At 39.4% G+C, this 17,571-nt stretch overlaps 1 protein-coding gene across 1 annotated transcript in view; it reads right to left on the bottom strand.

Moving 5' to 3' along the window:
* Positions 1–17,571, bottom strand: part of LOC122810135 (T-cell immunomodulatory protein-like) — a 1,047,680-nt gene that overhangs the window by 944,962 nt on the left and 85,147 nt on the right. Inside the window, exons 2-3 of the mRNA XM_044081609.1 lie at positions 14,191–14,263; positions 13,954–14,099 (exon numbers count right to left, since the gene is read on the bottom strand). Coding sequence (XP_043937544.1) covers positions 13,954–14,099; positions 14,191–14,263 — 219 coding nt within the window. The remainder of the gene's footprint in view (positions 1–13,953; positions 14,100–14,190; positions 14,264–17,571) is intronic.

The following is a 17,571-nucleotide window of genomic DNA, read 5'->3' as shown; positions in this document are numbered from 1 at the left end:
AGAAATGCAGCCATTTTAAAGCAGGCCTATATCTTCATTTTATATGACATGCAGTTTCAACAGAAAAGAATGTTCAGTGAAGGACAGAAATAAGCGCAAGAGGAAAAAAAACCTTTAGTCTAAAATACTGATAAAGATAAAATGTTCTAACAGAATGTGTGGTACATTGAGTACAAACAGATCTTGTTTATATGGTATGATGTTTGGGAACCAAGGTTAAAACAGGCATTTAGAACTTGCAGAAAATTTGCAGGGTTTGGTATTATGTGATACTTTCTAGACAAAAGACAGTTCAGTTTGGAGAAGTCAGTCAGCGCAATGCAGTCCAGTTTGTTACTGATACTCATCAGATTAAGTACACAGTACAGTAAGTTTAGTCCGGGTACAGAAATCATGTCAAATGTCCATAAATCTACTAAAGACAGAAAGCAGCATTAATTCTGCTATTTAGGAGGAAAGGAACAATTCTGAGTGCAAAAGTTACGGACACTATAATTCAGTCTACTTCAGTTTATCAGCACTGGTATTGGAGACAGTAAGATTTGATTTGGATATTGTTGACACCTACCCTCAATGTACATAATAAAACATTCTTAAACTAAATTACAGTGTATGCAAAGTATTAATTCTGAAAGGTACAAGATGATTTGGCAAGGAAAGGAGTAACTGAGATATTTTGGCTATTGCTCAGCACAGATCTAGTTAATAAAACGATAAAGACATTTCTTTCAGTTACTTCCAGTATCTCAACAATCCTACAGTTCTTAAACTTCTTGCAGTTTAGACCTCCAGACATTGCGTTTCTGATGCCATTTAACTTGATACTGTGTAGTAAATCCATCAATAATGGATAGACTGCCTTGTATGCCAGACACAGGTCACCTCTTAGTACTCAGTAGGATACAGAGTATAGTGACAGGCCTTGGATTTGGTCCATATAGGACATGTGGTTTAGGCCTTGTATCCTTTTAGTAGGGTGTCTCTGTGGGTGTTGTATTTACTGCATTTGTCTGGAGAGATGGATGCCAAAGGGGGAAATATATTCAATGACTAACCTAATGAGGGCTGAGTAAAGTGGGACAAGGACATCTCTAGATCTAGACACAATCCCTTTGTTTATAAGCTGTGCAATAAAGGGCTCTCTTACGAAGATAGACAAGTTGCTCAAAAGTTAGATCGTTGTCCAGAGAAGTTCCCAAATTCGGAACAACTGGGTTAACTCCTACTGGCGTATTATATGTAGTACTTCCCTGGGGTGAACGACTTCCCAAAGGATACAATAATGCATTTTTTGCATTTAGTTTCAGTCCACTTTTTTCGCACCAGTTACTTATTTGGAAAAACCTTATTGCAGAATGGCAAGTCATTTTGGAATTGAACTACTACTCCTAGCTTGCAGTCATCTGCAGTCCTCATCAGCCAGGACCCTTTTTGTATTGGCTTTTACTTCTAAAAGTAGATGCCTAACAGAAGAGGTCACAGCACATAAAGTACAGTTTTGTACCTACCATAAATGTAGATGTCCGATAGGTATGCATCTGCAGTCCTAACATATGGGTTGTCCTGCCTCAGGCAGCCCTTCGGTCGGCCGGATTCCAAAGTCTGGGTCTGACCTCGGCTGATGTTGCACTTCACCCGACGTCATAGTTGCTGTTTATTGGGTATAAAGGCATCAGCCGACACCATTTTCCTCAGTGTTTCTTGCCCCAGATGCCAGGTGCCCTCTAGGAAGGCTAAATTTGGATAAATGCAAATAATTCCAAACAGTAGAGAGCAAACAATGTAAAAATATATATATACATATATACAAACAAATACACCATAATAGGATTCCCCCAGCTAGCTAAAAGAGGGGTAAATACCCTAGGAATACCACAGAGGGGAAGCAGGGTGGGTAATCCTGACTGCAGATGCATACCTATCGGACATCTACATTTATGGTAGGTACAAAACTGTACTAGGTCCTTCAAGGATGCATCTGCAGTCCTAACATATGGGTAGAATACCATAGCCAAACTGGGGGAGGAGGCACTAAGATAAAGATGGTGTAGTTAAGATCCCTTGCAAAACAGCAGTTGCAAAACCTGCTCGGGATCTAGAGTATAAGGGAAGATTATAATGCTTGGCAAATGTATGCACGGAGCTCCAAGTAGCAGCTTCTAAAATGTCTTTGGTAGCCACTCCTCGTAGGAAAGCTGTAGTGGTGGCTGTAGCTGTTGTGGAATGAGGTCTGATATTATCAGGAGTTGTCTTTCCATGAAAAGAGTAGCAAAATCGAATGCAATTTCCTATCCATTTTGAGATTGTCTGTTTTGAAATTGCTTTTCCTTGCATTCCTGTTGCATATGCTACCAGAAACTGGTCAGTTTTTCTGCTGGTCTTAGTTCTGTCCAGATAGTAGCGTAATTGTCTGTGCACATTCAAGGTATGTAGCAGTTTCCCCCCCCCGTTCTGTGGGTTGGGGAAGAATGTAGGTAAATGAATCGCTTGGTTCAATGATACTCTGGAGACCACTTTTGGCATAAAGGTAGGGTTAGTTCTCAGAGAGACTCTGTCCTGATGGAAGATAAGGAAGGGTTGTACTGCCATTAATGCCTGTAACTCGGATACCCTTCTTGCTGAAGTGATTGCTAGCAGGAAAGCAGTTTTCCAAGACAAGAACTGTAATTCTGCTGTTGCTGCTGGTTCAAAAGAGGGAAGTGTTAACTTTTCCAGCACAAAGTTGAGATCCCATGTAGGTAAAGGTGGTTTCCTTGGAGGTTTTACATTTTTGATTCCTCTCAAGAACTGCCTGAGAAGAGGATGAGAGAAAACAGGAGGATCCATGTTGTATTCTGCTGAAATTGCTGATGCATGAATCTTAATGGAGGAGTAAGACAGGCCATTGTGGAACAGTTCTGCTAAATATTCCAGGATGTGTGCTATGTTTGCCAATGAGACATTTTCTCCCTTTGCTGCACTCCAAATGAGGTATCTTTTCCACTTGGCTGAATAAGTCTTCCTTGTGGAGGGTCTGCGTGCCTCCAGGATAATGTCCTTAACCCTCTGAGATAAACCTGGGTTATTTTGTTTTATGCAATATTCCAAGCAGCTAGCTGCAGTGTTTTCAAGTTTGGATGTAGGATCTTGTAGTTGTCCTGTGTTAGAAGTAAGGGACATAGAGGTAGAGGCCATGCGTGTGTCCAAGACATGCTTCTCAGTAGCGGGTACCAATGTTGCCTCGGCCAGTCTGGAGCTATCAGGATTACTCTTGGCTGATCCTCTCTGATCTTCAGTAGAACTTTGTACATCAATGGAAGAGGTGGAAATGCATATGCTGTCAGGTTTTTCCAGCTAAAGGAAAGGGAGTCCACCCTCCAAGCAAGTGGGTGGTATGCTCTTGTGCAGAATTTCTTCAATTGGTGGTTGTGTGGGGAGGCGAACAGGTCTATCTCTGGTAGTCCCCATTTCTTTGTTATGGCTCTGAAGATATCTGGATGTAGCATCCATTCGTGAGCATCCGTGGTAGTTCTGCTTAAGGTGTCTGCTAGAGAATTTTCCTGGTACAAATCTGGCCTGAAGTTGAATGTTGAGATTCAGGGCCACATTCCACAGGTCCATTGCCATCCGGCATAGAGGATATGAATGTGTACCTCCCTGTTTGTTGATGTACCACATGACTGTGGTATGGTCTGTCCTTATCAGCAGATGACCCTGTTGAAGGAGTGGTCTGAATGCCTGGATCGCATGTTTCACGGCCAGCATCTCCTTTAGATTTATGTGTAGATTCAGCTGGTCTTGGGTCCATAGGCCTTGTATACACTTGTCCACCATGTGTGCCCCCCATCCTAGGTCTGAGGCGTCCGTGGTGATGGTCTGGCTTGGATGAGGTTTGTGGAAAGGCAAGCCTCTGTTCAACTGACAGGCCTGAGCCCACCACAGGAATTCTTGCTTCAGGCATGGAATTATTGGAATCTGGGCTTCTAGACTGTGCTTGTGTTGAGACCATACATTCCTTAGGTACCATTGTAGCTTTCTCATATGCAGCCTGGCATGCGGAACCAATATTATGCAGGATGCCATGTAGCCCAGGGCTTGCAGGACTTTCCTTGCAGTAAGCTGAGTTTGTGTTGTCAATGTCATGAAGTAGACTGGTAGTTGCTTTTGTTTTTCTTTTGTGAGAAAAGCCATCTGAGTTGATGTATCCAGTTCTGCACCCAAGAATGTTATCCTTTGGGATGGTACTAGTCTTGACTTTTGCATGTTGACTGTGTATCCCAAGGCTTGCAACAGTTGTATGACATTTTCCAAATCTTCTGTTAATTTTGCCTTGTTGTCCGCTTGTATTAGGCAGTCGTCCAGGTATGGGTAAATTTGAATTCCCTGAAGCCTGCAATGAGCAATTACTGATGCCAAGCATTTCGTGAATACTCTGGGCGCAGTAGATAAGCCAAAAGGCAATGCTGAGAATTGATAATGCTCTGATCCTGCAAGAAATCTGAGGTGTCTCCTGCAATCTGGTCGTATAGGGACGTGCAGGTATGCCTCCTTGAGATCTAGAGTCACCAGCCAAGACTCCTTGCCCAGCATGGGAAGAAGCTGCTGGAGGGTCAGCATTTTGAATTTTGGAACAATGAGGTATGTGTTCAGTGCGGACAAGTCTAGAATAGGTCTCCATTGATTTTCTTTTCTTGGTACAAGGAAAAGCCTGGAGTAAAATCCTTGGCCTTGTTCCATAGGTGGTACCTCTTCTATAGCTCTCATCCTTAATAAATTGTTGATTTGTCTTAGAGCGTCTGTTTTTTGGCTTGGTGGTAGGTTTGGCATTCCTCTCTTTTTTGGTAGAATGTGGAAGTGAAACCTGTAGCCCTTGTCTATTGTTTGTAAAATACATTTGTCTCCTGTAATGTAATGCCAGTTGTCGGAAAATAAGGCTAGTTTTCCGCCCAAGGGTGCTTCCAGTTGTTCCCTGGTAGGCGGAACTAGAGCCAAGTCATTGTGTCTGCCCTGTTGTGGTGGTTGTAGTTGAATCTGTGGCAGTACTTCTCTGGTTGGTAGGTTGCCACTGACGTCCCCTGTAGGCACCCTTAGATTGACCTCTGCCTCTTGGGCGTCTATTTCTGCGCCTCTGCGCTCTGGAGTTGTCTGGAAAGGACCAATTCTTCGAAGGCCAATTTCTGCTAAACCTCGGAGGTTGGACCTGCAAGAAATCCTTGACTGTTTGGACAGATTTTGCTTTTTCTTCCACCTTCTTTAGAACTTCCTGTGCAGGGGAGCCAAACAAACTTTGTTTCTCCATGGGAGCATCTAGGAGTTTTGACTTAACATGGTCTGGTAAGGATTGTTCTTTTAACCAGGCATGCCTTCGAATCACTGTTCCAGTCATAGCTGATCTAAAGGAAACCTCCAGTGCATCATAGCCACATTTTAAGAAATACTGGTCAGAAATCTATAAGGATCCTGTGTATTGGGGGACTAAATTTAATCTAAGACCTATTAATTCAAACACTAAAATGCAAAACACAATGTAAAGAATAACTCAATTAAATAAAATAAAAATGGACAAAGGGGAAAACCATAATTTTATATTTGCTATCATTGATCAAATTAAAAACAGATTAGCCCTCAAGGAGAGTATATGGCAAATTAAAACTGATGCGACAAGATATCCTGGTCTCAATGATCATATTAGCATCAAACCTTTCCTTGTTGAATAATTAATTTTTGTTTAGTCCATTATGAGATATGATGAGTAATTTTTAGAATAATTAAATAAAATTTTTTAAGAATATATATATACTATTTTTTAAGAATACTATTTAAGAATATATATATACTGTTTTAACATTTAATATTTATATACACTGAAATTATTTATATACACTTAAATTTTTATGTGTTTTATATAATATGAAGTTGAACATGTAACTAGACTTATTATCTTACATTTTATGTATATATTTATTTTATAATTCACATATATATTGATTTTTATTTTATTTAATTGAGTTATTCTTTACATTGTGTTTTGCATTTTAGTGTGTTTATCAGTTCTGATGAAGATTGATGTACCAATCGAAAAGCTTTAACTTGGGGGATTATTCTTTTATTTTGTCTTTGTGAGACTCTTTGTGGTTTAAAGAAATAAGTTGCACAGAGTGCTTGCTTATTCTGTTGTCTTGTTTAAGTTTCTGGTATCCCAAGATCAGTAACCTGACCTGCAATTTGTACCTGTTTGTCTCTGTCTCTGGTTTCATTTCTTTTTCCTTAGTCTTCCTGTGTGGATGGCTGGAAGAATGATAAATCTAGTAAGTCTTGTGGATGTACTGATAAACCCAGATTTTTTAAATCGAAGATAGAGATCAGATGTAGATGGTACATTACAACGTGACTGTTGATTGTTGCAAGACCTTATTGATGTTTTCTTACCACATCTGCTTCCTGAGCGTCGGTTTTGTTACAGGAAACCGATATTTATGAACATAATGAATGAAATGAACGGCCTGTACTATCCAAGCTCTCATTTACAGGATTATTTATGTTTGTCTATCTTTAGGGAATGATTGCACTTTTTGATTTCAGTTTTATTAGTCCATTTTAAGAAAAGAGACAATTAAAAGTCATGGGACAGGCCCTGTATGTACAAAAAAAAAAGAATTCACACAATAATTTTCTAATTTCTAATATACATACATGTCAAATGGATCAATTCAATTTCTTATGATATGTTTTTTGTTTGAATATGAATGTATGTAAATATGAAAAATTCATATAATATTGATTTTAAACATAATAACAATAAAATGAATGATATAATATATAACTTAGGGAATTTAATGAATTATTTGATAAATTTGGTTTTGCCTGTATTAAGACACTTATTAAATTTAATGACTTAAAAACTTAGTTATCTGATTATGAACTTGAATGTATGAATGATAAATAAAGATATATATTGGTTATGTTTTAATTATAAAAATAATAGAGAAATTTAGGGTTAGATAACCCCTCACACAGAAAGAGAAAATATGTGTGAACAGTCATATCACGGAATAATGAAGACATATAATGAAGCCGGCCGGTGGTAGAAATGGTTACTGACCTGCTGAGAGTTATGTACCAAATCCTGAAGGGACTTGCGGTCCAAAGGTTCAGGAGAAGATAGTTTTTTATTTAGCTGGTCTAACAAAAATTCCTGGTACTGAATCATGTGAAATTGACAGTTAAAGGCCCTGGCCGAAAGAGTAGCAGAAGTATAAACCTTTTTACCCCATCTCTCTAAAGCTCTAGATTCCCTTTCAGAGGGAAGAGGGTTTTTGGCAGAGGCAGCTGCCACAGCTTTAGGGCCCTGTGAAATGGTTTCAGGGTCTGCAACAGGAGCCTTATACAAATGGTAGTGTGTGTCCGGGACCCTGTAATATCTGTCTGGCTTGGCAGGGGCCGGAGGAAGAGAATCAGGGGCAGTACAGGCATCATTATATGCATCATCAACAACTGTTAGTACTGGCGGAATGGCTAAAGGCCTATGCTGTGGTAAGTGTAAAAAGGTCCTTAGCCTTTTCCTTGAATCTGAAAAATCCTGGCCCTGCCATTGGAAGTGTTCCCTCATAGCATGCAAGGTTTCCCCAAAGGAAAATTCTTCAGGAGGAGAAGCAGAAAGAATGGAGTCTTCTGCATCAGAATCCTCATAAGGAGAATATGGGCCTTCGTGAGGGTCTGAAATGTCCGAGTCATCCGAGGAATAATCTGTAGAGACAGGTTCCGGGGGTTCAGTCTTAGGCCTCTTGTCTGGAGGGGGCTGAGAGGCCCTGTCTGGGTGAGGTTGGGATCCCCTGATCAAAGAAATGAGATCCTCAGCCAGGCTGAGTATTTGGGAACTAGAGGTAGGCCTATGTGAAGAGGTTTTAGCAGGTAAGGCCTTAGAAGATTTAGCTGCTTTAGCCCTGGCAAAAGCCTTGATAGACATAGAAGCAGGGGGTCTAGCAGCCCCACGTGCAGGGGTAGATATGTCTAAAGGAATAGTGTCTGACAAATCCTGGTTGCCTGCTTCTGTAGCAGTAAATTCAGTAGCAGATTCAGCCATGCTCTGTGAGGCCTCAGCTATCTGAGGCATGCTTTCGGCCGAAGGAAGAACCGGGGGCTCGGTTTCGGCCGAAACAGAGACACTCACGGTTGGCCTAACTGTGGTTTCAGCCGAAACCGCGGGCCACGAATGTCTGTCCTTTTCCTTGCGCTTTTTAGCTAATTGAGTAGTCGGAGTCTCAGACGGCATTTTGTATGCAAAAGCGGAACCAAAAAACTCCTCTGCAAACTCCGACCGACATCTAAGTGTCCGTCGGTTGAAGGAAGCACAGGCTAGACAAGCTGATACGTCGTGGTCTGGGCCTAAGCAAGGAAGGCAGTAAGAGTGAAAATCCTTATGAGGTATTTGTTTCCCACAAGTTAAACAATTATTTACTTTGTCTGACATCGGCTGAGGCAAGAAAGAGTCCCCAACGGGGTACTTAGCTTTTTAGAAGTCTTCGGTAGTAGAAATCTCTGGATCTGACCGACCGGCACTTGCGAACAGCTTCTGCTTCGGGCACCGCGCGGCAAGAAAGACTGAGGAAAGTGGCGTCGGCTGATGCCTTTATACCCAATAAACAGCAACTATGATGTCGGGTGAAGTGCGACATCAGCCGAGGCCAGACCCAGACTTTGGAATCCGGCCGACCGAAGGGCTGCCTGAGGCAGGACAACCCATATGTTAGGACTGCAGATGCATCCTTGAAGGACATCTCTAGGGGACTCAGTGGTGACTGGTCACTTTGTGGAGGTAAAGCCCCTATTCTGATTATCAGCATCCCTTTTGGCAGCCAGTTGGCAATCCAACATATAATAAACCATTTATTACAAGTTTACTTAGCTTTTCTACTATACCAGAGTGGGAATTTGTGTCAAAAGCTTTGGCAAGGTCGATGCATGTGCTGTGTAATGTTTTCCTTCATCCACTGCTTAGGTGAAGTTTTCCAAAATAAAAATCCACACGAGAAAGCATGACCTGCCCTTGGGTCACTCCAAACTGAGACGGGTCCAGTGTTTGGAAATACCGTATCTCCTGATTGATTAATTCCATTCCATTGGATTGATTAGCTCCATGTGCATGAGGATGGTCAGACATATGGGTCTGTAACTGCCTTGATGTGTGGAAGGGCCTTTCTTAAACAGGGGAATGACTGTTGCTGTTCTCATTTCACATGGTACAAAACCTCTATGGAGGTGAAGATTGAACAATGTTGTTAGGGTTGTAGCTAAATTGTGCTTCATGCTATTTAAGATACATCCAAGGATATTGTCAGGACTCGTGAATGCAGTATTTTTAGCTTGTGTGTCACTTTTAGAAATTGCTCTTTTGTGATAGCTGGAGGCAAACCAGTTTCAGGTATACTCTAAGGGATGGATGGACGGGAAAAACAGAGAAAGTTAAAGCTAAATTTATTGGCCAGTAGGTTCATTATACATTCAGCCTCAGTGCAGGTAACATCATTCACAAATAGCTCAGCACACTGCTGCTTTGTGTTTTTGAAATCATGAACATAACTTAAAAAACACCATGTGGCTGAGGCTAAAATAGCTACCCAAGCCAAAGAAACTGGGCTTTAGTGTATTTTACTAAGCTCCTGATAGGTTTGCTTACATCCCTGACAAGAGCTCTAACATTCTGGGAATTGCTCTTCTTATTTTGGCCAAAACTATTTTCCTTTTCACCATAAAGCCTAGTGTTATTATGGTTCCACCATGTGGGTTTGTTTCTGGGGTTCGCCCTGCACTTGTCCTATGGGGTATAACTGCATCTATGCAGCTGTTTACATGCTGGAATAGAGATGTGGTGTACACTTCTGCATATTAAGTGGAATTAAATGGGTTCTGTGGGGTTTGAAACTTGCTGATGTATCGCTTAGGAATAGATAGTTTGTCTTAAAGAAATTTCTAAACGTTCCTTACCTGGAAGGGATCTCCGATTTCAGTTTTATTTTGAAGGAGATTGCTTTATGGTCAGACCTATGATGAAGAAACATAAGGGATGGTGTAAGAAGCTCCCATAATAGTAAAGACAAGATGAAATACATTGTTCCCTCAATGGATATTTTAAGTAAATATTCCATGGCATGTGCATTGAAGAAAACCCCAGGTGTCTCTGTACTCGTCCATCAACGTCACTGTAGGTTTTCAAGTCTACAGTTGGATAATTTAGAACACCTTGGAAAATGGTATTGGGTTAATGAGTGCTTCCAGTTCCCATAGATAATACTGCCTTTCTTTCGTCTTAACATTATTTTTTCCTTTTCAAGTAAATTCTGTTTTTTCATTTTGTGCATGTGAGTGTATGTCTAGTGATTATCTATGGGTTATGTATTTTTCTCTTATCATTTTATAAGAAAGTTAAATAACAAAAAAGTGTGGCTGGTGGCTGGTTCAATTAGTGCCCTGAGCAGGTGCTACAAACTAGTTCCCAACCCACCTCAGCTCTTTAAGTGAAATCCCTTCTATTAGCACAGTAACCAGGTGGCCAGATGCAAAAAAAAAAAAAAAAAAAGTTACTGCAGCTTAGATCCTGCCTGCACGGAGAACTACAGAACTAAGGTTTTACTAAAAAATCTTTTTTTCACTTTTTAACTGCAAGCAGTTGCTAAAGTTTAGAAAACACATGGAGTGTTACCGTCTGTATTGCAATAAAAAGCAATCGGGATTGACTTATTGCCTCTCCCAACACTTTTGCACCTTGGGATGTTGCCCCTCCCACCCTGCCCCAAGTTAGGCTACTGTTAGATAATACAAATGTACAACTGCCTATACAAGTTCTCAATTAAGTATTCTAATAATTCTGGACATTCTGGGAAACCATACTGAATAGGGGTGCCACCTTTTCAAATGCCCAAAGTGGGACAATTTTTGTAGAAATGTCCGATTTTGGAGGACAAAAAACATACCCATGGCCAGTACAAAAGGATAGAGCTTCACTTTTTTGCCAAAATAAAAGCTTATTCTTTAAGCATTTGAGTTGCTTATGCTACTTCATACAACATTTACGGGTTTCAGATAAAAAAAAATAATTGTTTAATGCAACTATTAAAGAAAAAAATCTGTTTTAAAATATCATGACATTTGCCATTTTTATTTTCCACAGGACACAACTGCCCAAAGAGGGACTGTCCCTTGCAAAGTGGGACAAGTGGTAACCCTAATGCAGAACAATATTTTTTAAGTTTATCTTTGTAAATGTAGTTTGCAACAAACTTTAGTGCTTTTTGTAGACATATGGAGTAAAATAAATTGGATAACGTATACTGAAAATAATTAGATTTTAATAACCCAAACTTGGAGCCAGATTGTAAAGGACTTGCTGTTGGTGTAAGTGAAATTATTCTAGTGTAAATCCTTTAGACAGAGAGCAAGTCTTTTAGAATCGGCCCCCTGTTAATGACCAAAACTTGTTGAATATTACTTCCCATTTGGTTATTATGGATACATTAAAAATTAATTTTGCACATCTGTAATGGTACTCAGTTTCAAATTAACTGTTCTTCCACTATATAAAATAGAAGCCTTCTGTATCTAGAAATCCTAGCCTCTACATTATTCCATTTTAGCTGTTTGTTGTAAGCTATTCTCGGCTTATTAGGATACCAAAAGGCTATAATTACTATTTCTATTTTCTTAATTTGAGCTTTTTTTGGGGGGGGGTGGGGTCTACTCCGTCTGCTGAACTTTATAGCAGTAAACAGCCATTTTTCGTTACTGTCCATAAAAGACTGAACACCATCCTGTTTCAACAGATAAAATGATACCTTTTCTACTTTTGCCGCTGCTCTCAAACATTTTATTTATTGTTTTATTTGTTAATGGGGTAGGTGAGCTGGTCCAAAGGAAACTTTTCAGCCTCAACACGGGAGAGGGTATACATGAAGGACAACGTCAAGGGCCTCTAGCTAACCAAATTTGTAGATGATTGCAAATTAGGAGCAGTCAAAGAATCCCCCACAGACACTAATGTTCTCCAAAATGGGCTGACAGAAATAAATGGTGTCAGAACTATGGACTAAAAACTATGCCAAGAAATGCATAAGGGTATAATTTGGGAAGTCAGCCAACCCTGGTAACTATCATATCAAACACACAATATTCGACCCAGTAGTTAGGGACTTGGGAACATATGCAAATAGCAATCTAGCCTTTGACCATTGTGGGTGTACAATAGTAAGGAAATAATTCTGTGTTGAGCAACTTATAAAGGTACTTCGGTATTATCGCAACCAGATTTTCGCTGTTGCAAATTTCGCATACTTCATTAGAAACAAGCCCATGAAACACTGTGAGGTGGTATTTCGAGTCTTTTTTGCTAAGGAATAAGTTTAGTTTCACTTCAGGAAGCCAAACAATTGAAAAAACACTCTTCCTGTCTGGACGTGCATTACACATGCACACTTGAATTGTTATGCCCGCTAGCTTACTGACCAACAGCTTTTTTTTTCAGTGTATGGAAGGAGAAACCCTAATGGAAGGAGTGCACATACACAGAGATTATGCTTCGGTCTCACTTTTTATTTTTTAAAGGTACAATTTTTTTTTTTATTATTTATTTTTGTTCAGGTACAAATGAAGACAGTGCTACATGCCACAAATGACAAAAAGAAGTGCATTTAGGCAGCAGGATATTTTTCAGCGCTGCTCTTACTAGGGTTAATAAGGAAGTTTCACTTTAGCTTTCATAATTTCTAAAGAATGGGCAGTGCTTCCCAAATGGAGGAACTTTCTTACCAGCTGGAGTGAAAATCTTCATACCTAAAGGAAGCACTCCTTCTTGCGAGATGTAACTTTTGCTAGGGTAAAAGGGTGTATTGCATGACTCGCTTTCCTTTTGCTGACATCGTGGTGAGAACTGCAGCTCTTACAAGGTGGTGCGCCACTGTTAAGTTTCTGGAGGTATGAGGTGTGTCACACAAATGTTTCACACTTAGTCCACTTCCTGGTTCATACCCACTGCAACAGAGTAATGCTTACTTCTTCACAGACCCCTTATTAGGTTAAGCAACCTGTTTGAAAACACACATGCCAAATTATGGCAGTGCGAAAATCTGGTTGCGATAATACGAAAGTACCCTTATAAATAAAGGTATTACATCTAGGACCAAGGTTGTCATTGTTCCACTATAGTCAGCATTCCTCCAAGTTAGAGATCATTGTGAGGGTACCATCAAGATCATCTTCCAGAAAAACCCAGCAAGTCTGCCCTCTGACAAAGTTCTAAGCATTACATAGCCAACACAAGAGCCTGTAAATGTCAGTCTTTCTTGCATCTTCCTAACCAATCACAGTACAATATGTTTAAACATGAGCATGGCTGTGAGACTAAAAATGCACTTCTACATTATCCTTCAGTCATGAGCTACAATGAAAGACAGAAGGAAAGTGGAGCACACCTGACTCGAGTCTGTCCTAATGTAGTGCACAGTAACAAGATGTGAGCTTAGTAAACAATACAATAAAAAGTACTTGCAATTAGCCAAATAGACAAATTCCAACAAAAAAATGTTTTAATTTATAAATGAACACACTCATTTTAAATGCCTCATTAAAAAAAAGTTCTCATCACTTTTTTTGAGACATAAAAATCACTCTGGATTCAAGTAAAAATGAATGTACACACACACAATCTCACACACATCAGTTCCTTACTGATTCGCAGTCAAGGTTTCCATACTCGTATAATCCCGCACAACACAAAGACATCATTTTGTTGACTGTTTTTAGAACAGAAAAGAATTATCTTTTGTTTCAACGACAAAGAACTCTACTCTTTCCCTAATCATACCCACAACAACAGTTAGCAAAATAGCGGAAACACAGCTAAACATGAAATGGAAATCCAGATATCTGGAAAAAGAGAAAAATAACGACACCAAAGTACTGAAAATAAATATGACGACTAATTACCCAACATCTCATTATTTCCCCAGATGATCAATACGCTTAGCTCCATGCTGATAGCTTGCTGTGGTCGAATGGTGAGTAGTACATCCATCTGAGAGTCTCCATCAAAATCTCCAGGGACGACACTTGTAATTACAGCATGTGTGTCTCTGAAATTACAGAAAGGATTAATAACCATTGCTATACAAGCAGCCTACACAAATCATCAATGTCATATATAAAAGGAAAACGTATGCTTACTTCAGTGTCATTTTAACCTTCGGTTTCATGTATGGTGCACTTTGGTCAGCAAGGAAGACAATTAATTCTCTTCCTATGGAAAAAGGAAACCTATTACACAAATATCAAGCAAAATCAGAACCACAGCAGACATCAGTTAGAGAAATTATTTTCTGATCAAGTCCTAGGAGACAGTGGTATCAAGGTAAAAAGTATAAAACAGAATTATTTTCACATTAAATCAGCTTCTTTTCTTTCGTAGGTTTGACAAGTACAGCATTTGGAATGCTCACAATATGGTCATAAAAATATTGTAAGCAAAAAAAATATATATGCAGCATTGATGGGACAACAAGCTGTATGAACTAGACCTCTAATCTTTCGCAATTCACTACATAAGGTATGCTCACTGCTGTTATTAAACTGGGCTGAAACTATGCTGCTCATAAATATTTATAAATTGTGGAATTTTCTGCTGAACAACTGTTTCAAAATTGGGATGCCACAGGGGTGCAGCGGTTAGCATTGCCGCCTCACAGCAAGAGGTTCTCCGGTTCGATTCACGGCTGGGGTGCCTTCGGTGTGGAGTCTGCATGTCCTCCCTGTGTTCACGAAAGTTTCTTCTGGGTACTCCGGTTTTCTCCCACATCTCAAAGACATGCTGTAGGTGGATTGAACACTCTAAATTGGCCATAGGTCTGAGTGTGTGCGCATGTGTGCCTTCTGTGGAAGGTTGGGAGCGCAACTCGACAGAGTAAAACTCCACTGCCACTTATGAGCGGACAGGTGATCCACTGCAGCGACCTCTATACATATATATATATATATATATATATATATATATATATATATATATATATATATACACACATATATACACACACACACATATATACATATACACATTATATATATATATATATATATATATATATATATATATATATATATATATATTTTTTTTTTATTTTATTTATTTATTTATTTTATTTTATTTTACATTTGTTGACCGGGAGGATCCGACTGGATACATGTCCATTTTCAGCGGAGGCCCGGGGAGAAAAGCTCAAACATAGGTAACAAAAAAACAATTTGAATAACAGTGAAGTATATTTTACATTCAAAGTTAGAACATATGTTGTTCTTTATAATTTATCTAAAAAGGGAGAGGATTTAGGATAGTAAGGAGAAGTAGGAGAGTCATGTGTGATGACTGTTAGTCTAGCCGAAGGTTAACTATCCCGGATTTAGGCAGTGACAATTTCGCATTGAACCCAGATGTGTTTTTAGCTTAGCTTTGAATTGACTTAAAGTAGACATAGATATATCATGGGGAAGTTTGTTCCAAATTTTACCTGCAACGTTGTTGAGAAGGGAGTCACCAGCAGAGTTATTAGTTTTGAATGTTTGGATTAGGAGACGGTTGGATGACCTCAATGGGCGTGGATTGTTACAAAGAGGAAGCAGCATTTTGAGGGAAGGAGCATATTCAGGGTTATATATAATTTTGTGTGTAAGGACTAGTAGGTTGAAAGAAGTAAGGGTAGGAAGCTCAGACCAGTTGAGCTTGGCTAAGTTGGTACAATGATGGGTCCTATATGGTGACCCAGTAACAAACCTAGCAATATGATTGTAGCAGTTAGAGAGTTTGTTCATGACGGTTTTACTTATGTTGTGAAGTAAGGGGGACGAGTACAGGAGTGATGAGAGAAGGTGAGTCTGGGCAATGGCCATTTTAGCTTGAGGGGTCAAGAAGCTATTTATTCTATATAAGGAGCCTAGTTTCTTATTAATGGTCTTGATCATTTGGTTTACATGTATATCATATTTTAGTTTGTTATCTATGGTTACCCCTAGTAATTTTGTTGAGAGGTCTGGAGAAATTATGGTCCCATCCTTAGCTTGGATAGTAAAATTGATGGGCAGGACCTTTTGTTGGAAGAAACAACAACATTTTAGTTTTTAGGATTAAGAATCAGGCCGATTGGAGAGCCAGTGTTCTATTTTGCTGAAAGTAGACTGGGTTAACAATTGTAGATCTGAGGGTTGTACCAGAGCAAATTAACGAGAATCATCTGCATATTGTATGCAACTGGCATTAGAATAACTGTATGCAGATCATTGATAAAGATGGAAAATAATAGCGGCCCTAAAATAGATCCTTGTGGGACTCCCAATGTATTGGGTAGTAACTTAGAGAGTTTGGTCTGCCATAAAACTGCTTGTTTTCTACCGGATAGGTAGGAACTAAACCATTGTACAGCAGTATTGTCCAGACCAAGTGAAGGCAATGTATTAATTAGAAGTTTATGATCCACCATATCAAGGCCTTCGACAGATCCAGAAATAGTGCAGATGAGATTTTATTATTATTACGATGGGAGTTTATGGTGTTTGAGAAGACAAGGAGGGCTGAGGTAGTGCTATGGAGGGTCTGAAACCATGTTTGTTATCAGTCAGTAGTTGGTTGACAATTAGGTGTTGCATGAACTGTTTCTGAACACATTTTTCCATTATTTTTGCTAGAGGGGAAGTATGGATATGGGCCTATAGTTTGAGAGATCAGTGGAAGTGCCTCCCTTGTGATGAGGAATTACATATGATATCTTCCAGATCTCGGGATTTTGGCCTCTGCTAAGGAGCGGTTGATGAGGATTGACACTGGATAAGCAATTACATCAGCTGCTTTTTGCAAATATTCAGCTGGGAGTTGGTCAGCAGAGAGTGTTGAGGGTTTTAGTTTTTTAATTAATCTACAAATAAATGAGGTTGGTACAGGTTGAAAGGTAAGTAGGGGAATATTATTGGGTGTTCCTGAGTCTATGGTGTGAGGGCTGGGTGGTAATTGATTAGATAGAGTTTGAATTGTCTCAGTGAAGAAGTGGTTAAAACTATTTGAGACATCGACGGGATTTATCAATGAGTGTGGCAGGGACAGGGGTAGTAGTACAACCAGGGTGAAGAAGTTGATTTAGTCCAGCCCAGAATTTTTGTGGGCAGTTTTGGTGGTCAGTTTGCAATTTACAATAGTATTGTCTTTTATCTAGTAATATTTGCTTTTTGGTTTCATTCCTAAGTTGTCTGTATTTAATTTGGTCCAGAGGAGTTTAGTAGTCGCCAGGCAGACAACGCTTTGTTTCTGAGATTAATTTTCTGCCTTGTTTCTTTTGATAGCCAAGGAACATCTACAGTTTTGGTTTTCTTTGAGCGAATGGGAGCATGAAAATCAAGAATTTCTAGGAATTTTTTGTTAAAGTATAGCACTGCTTCATCTAGGGATAGATATTTTAGTATTGTCCAGTTACAAGAAGAAAGTTCTAGTTGTAGTTTAGTTAAGTCAAATTTCTTTTGTTTCTAACAGCTCTGAGTGTGGGTTGCTTAGGAATGGTTATCTTATGCTTA

This window comes from Protopterus annectens, chromosome 8.part1, assembly GCF_019279795.1.
Source record: "Protopterus annectens isolate FY-2018-M chromosome 8.part1, PAN1.0, whole genome shotgun sequence".
NCBI classification, from domain to species: domain Eukaryota; kingdom Metazoa; phylum Chordata; order Ceratodontiformes; family Protopteridae; genus Protopterus; species Protopterus annectens.
Note: the sequence above shows the minus strand (reverse complement) of the source record. Positions and strands in the feature narration are given on the sequence as shown.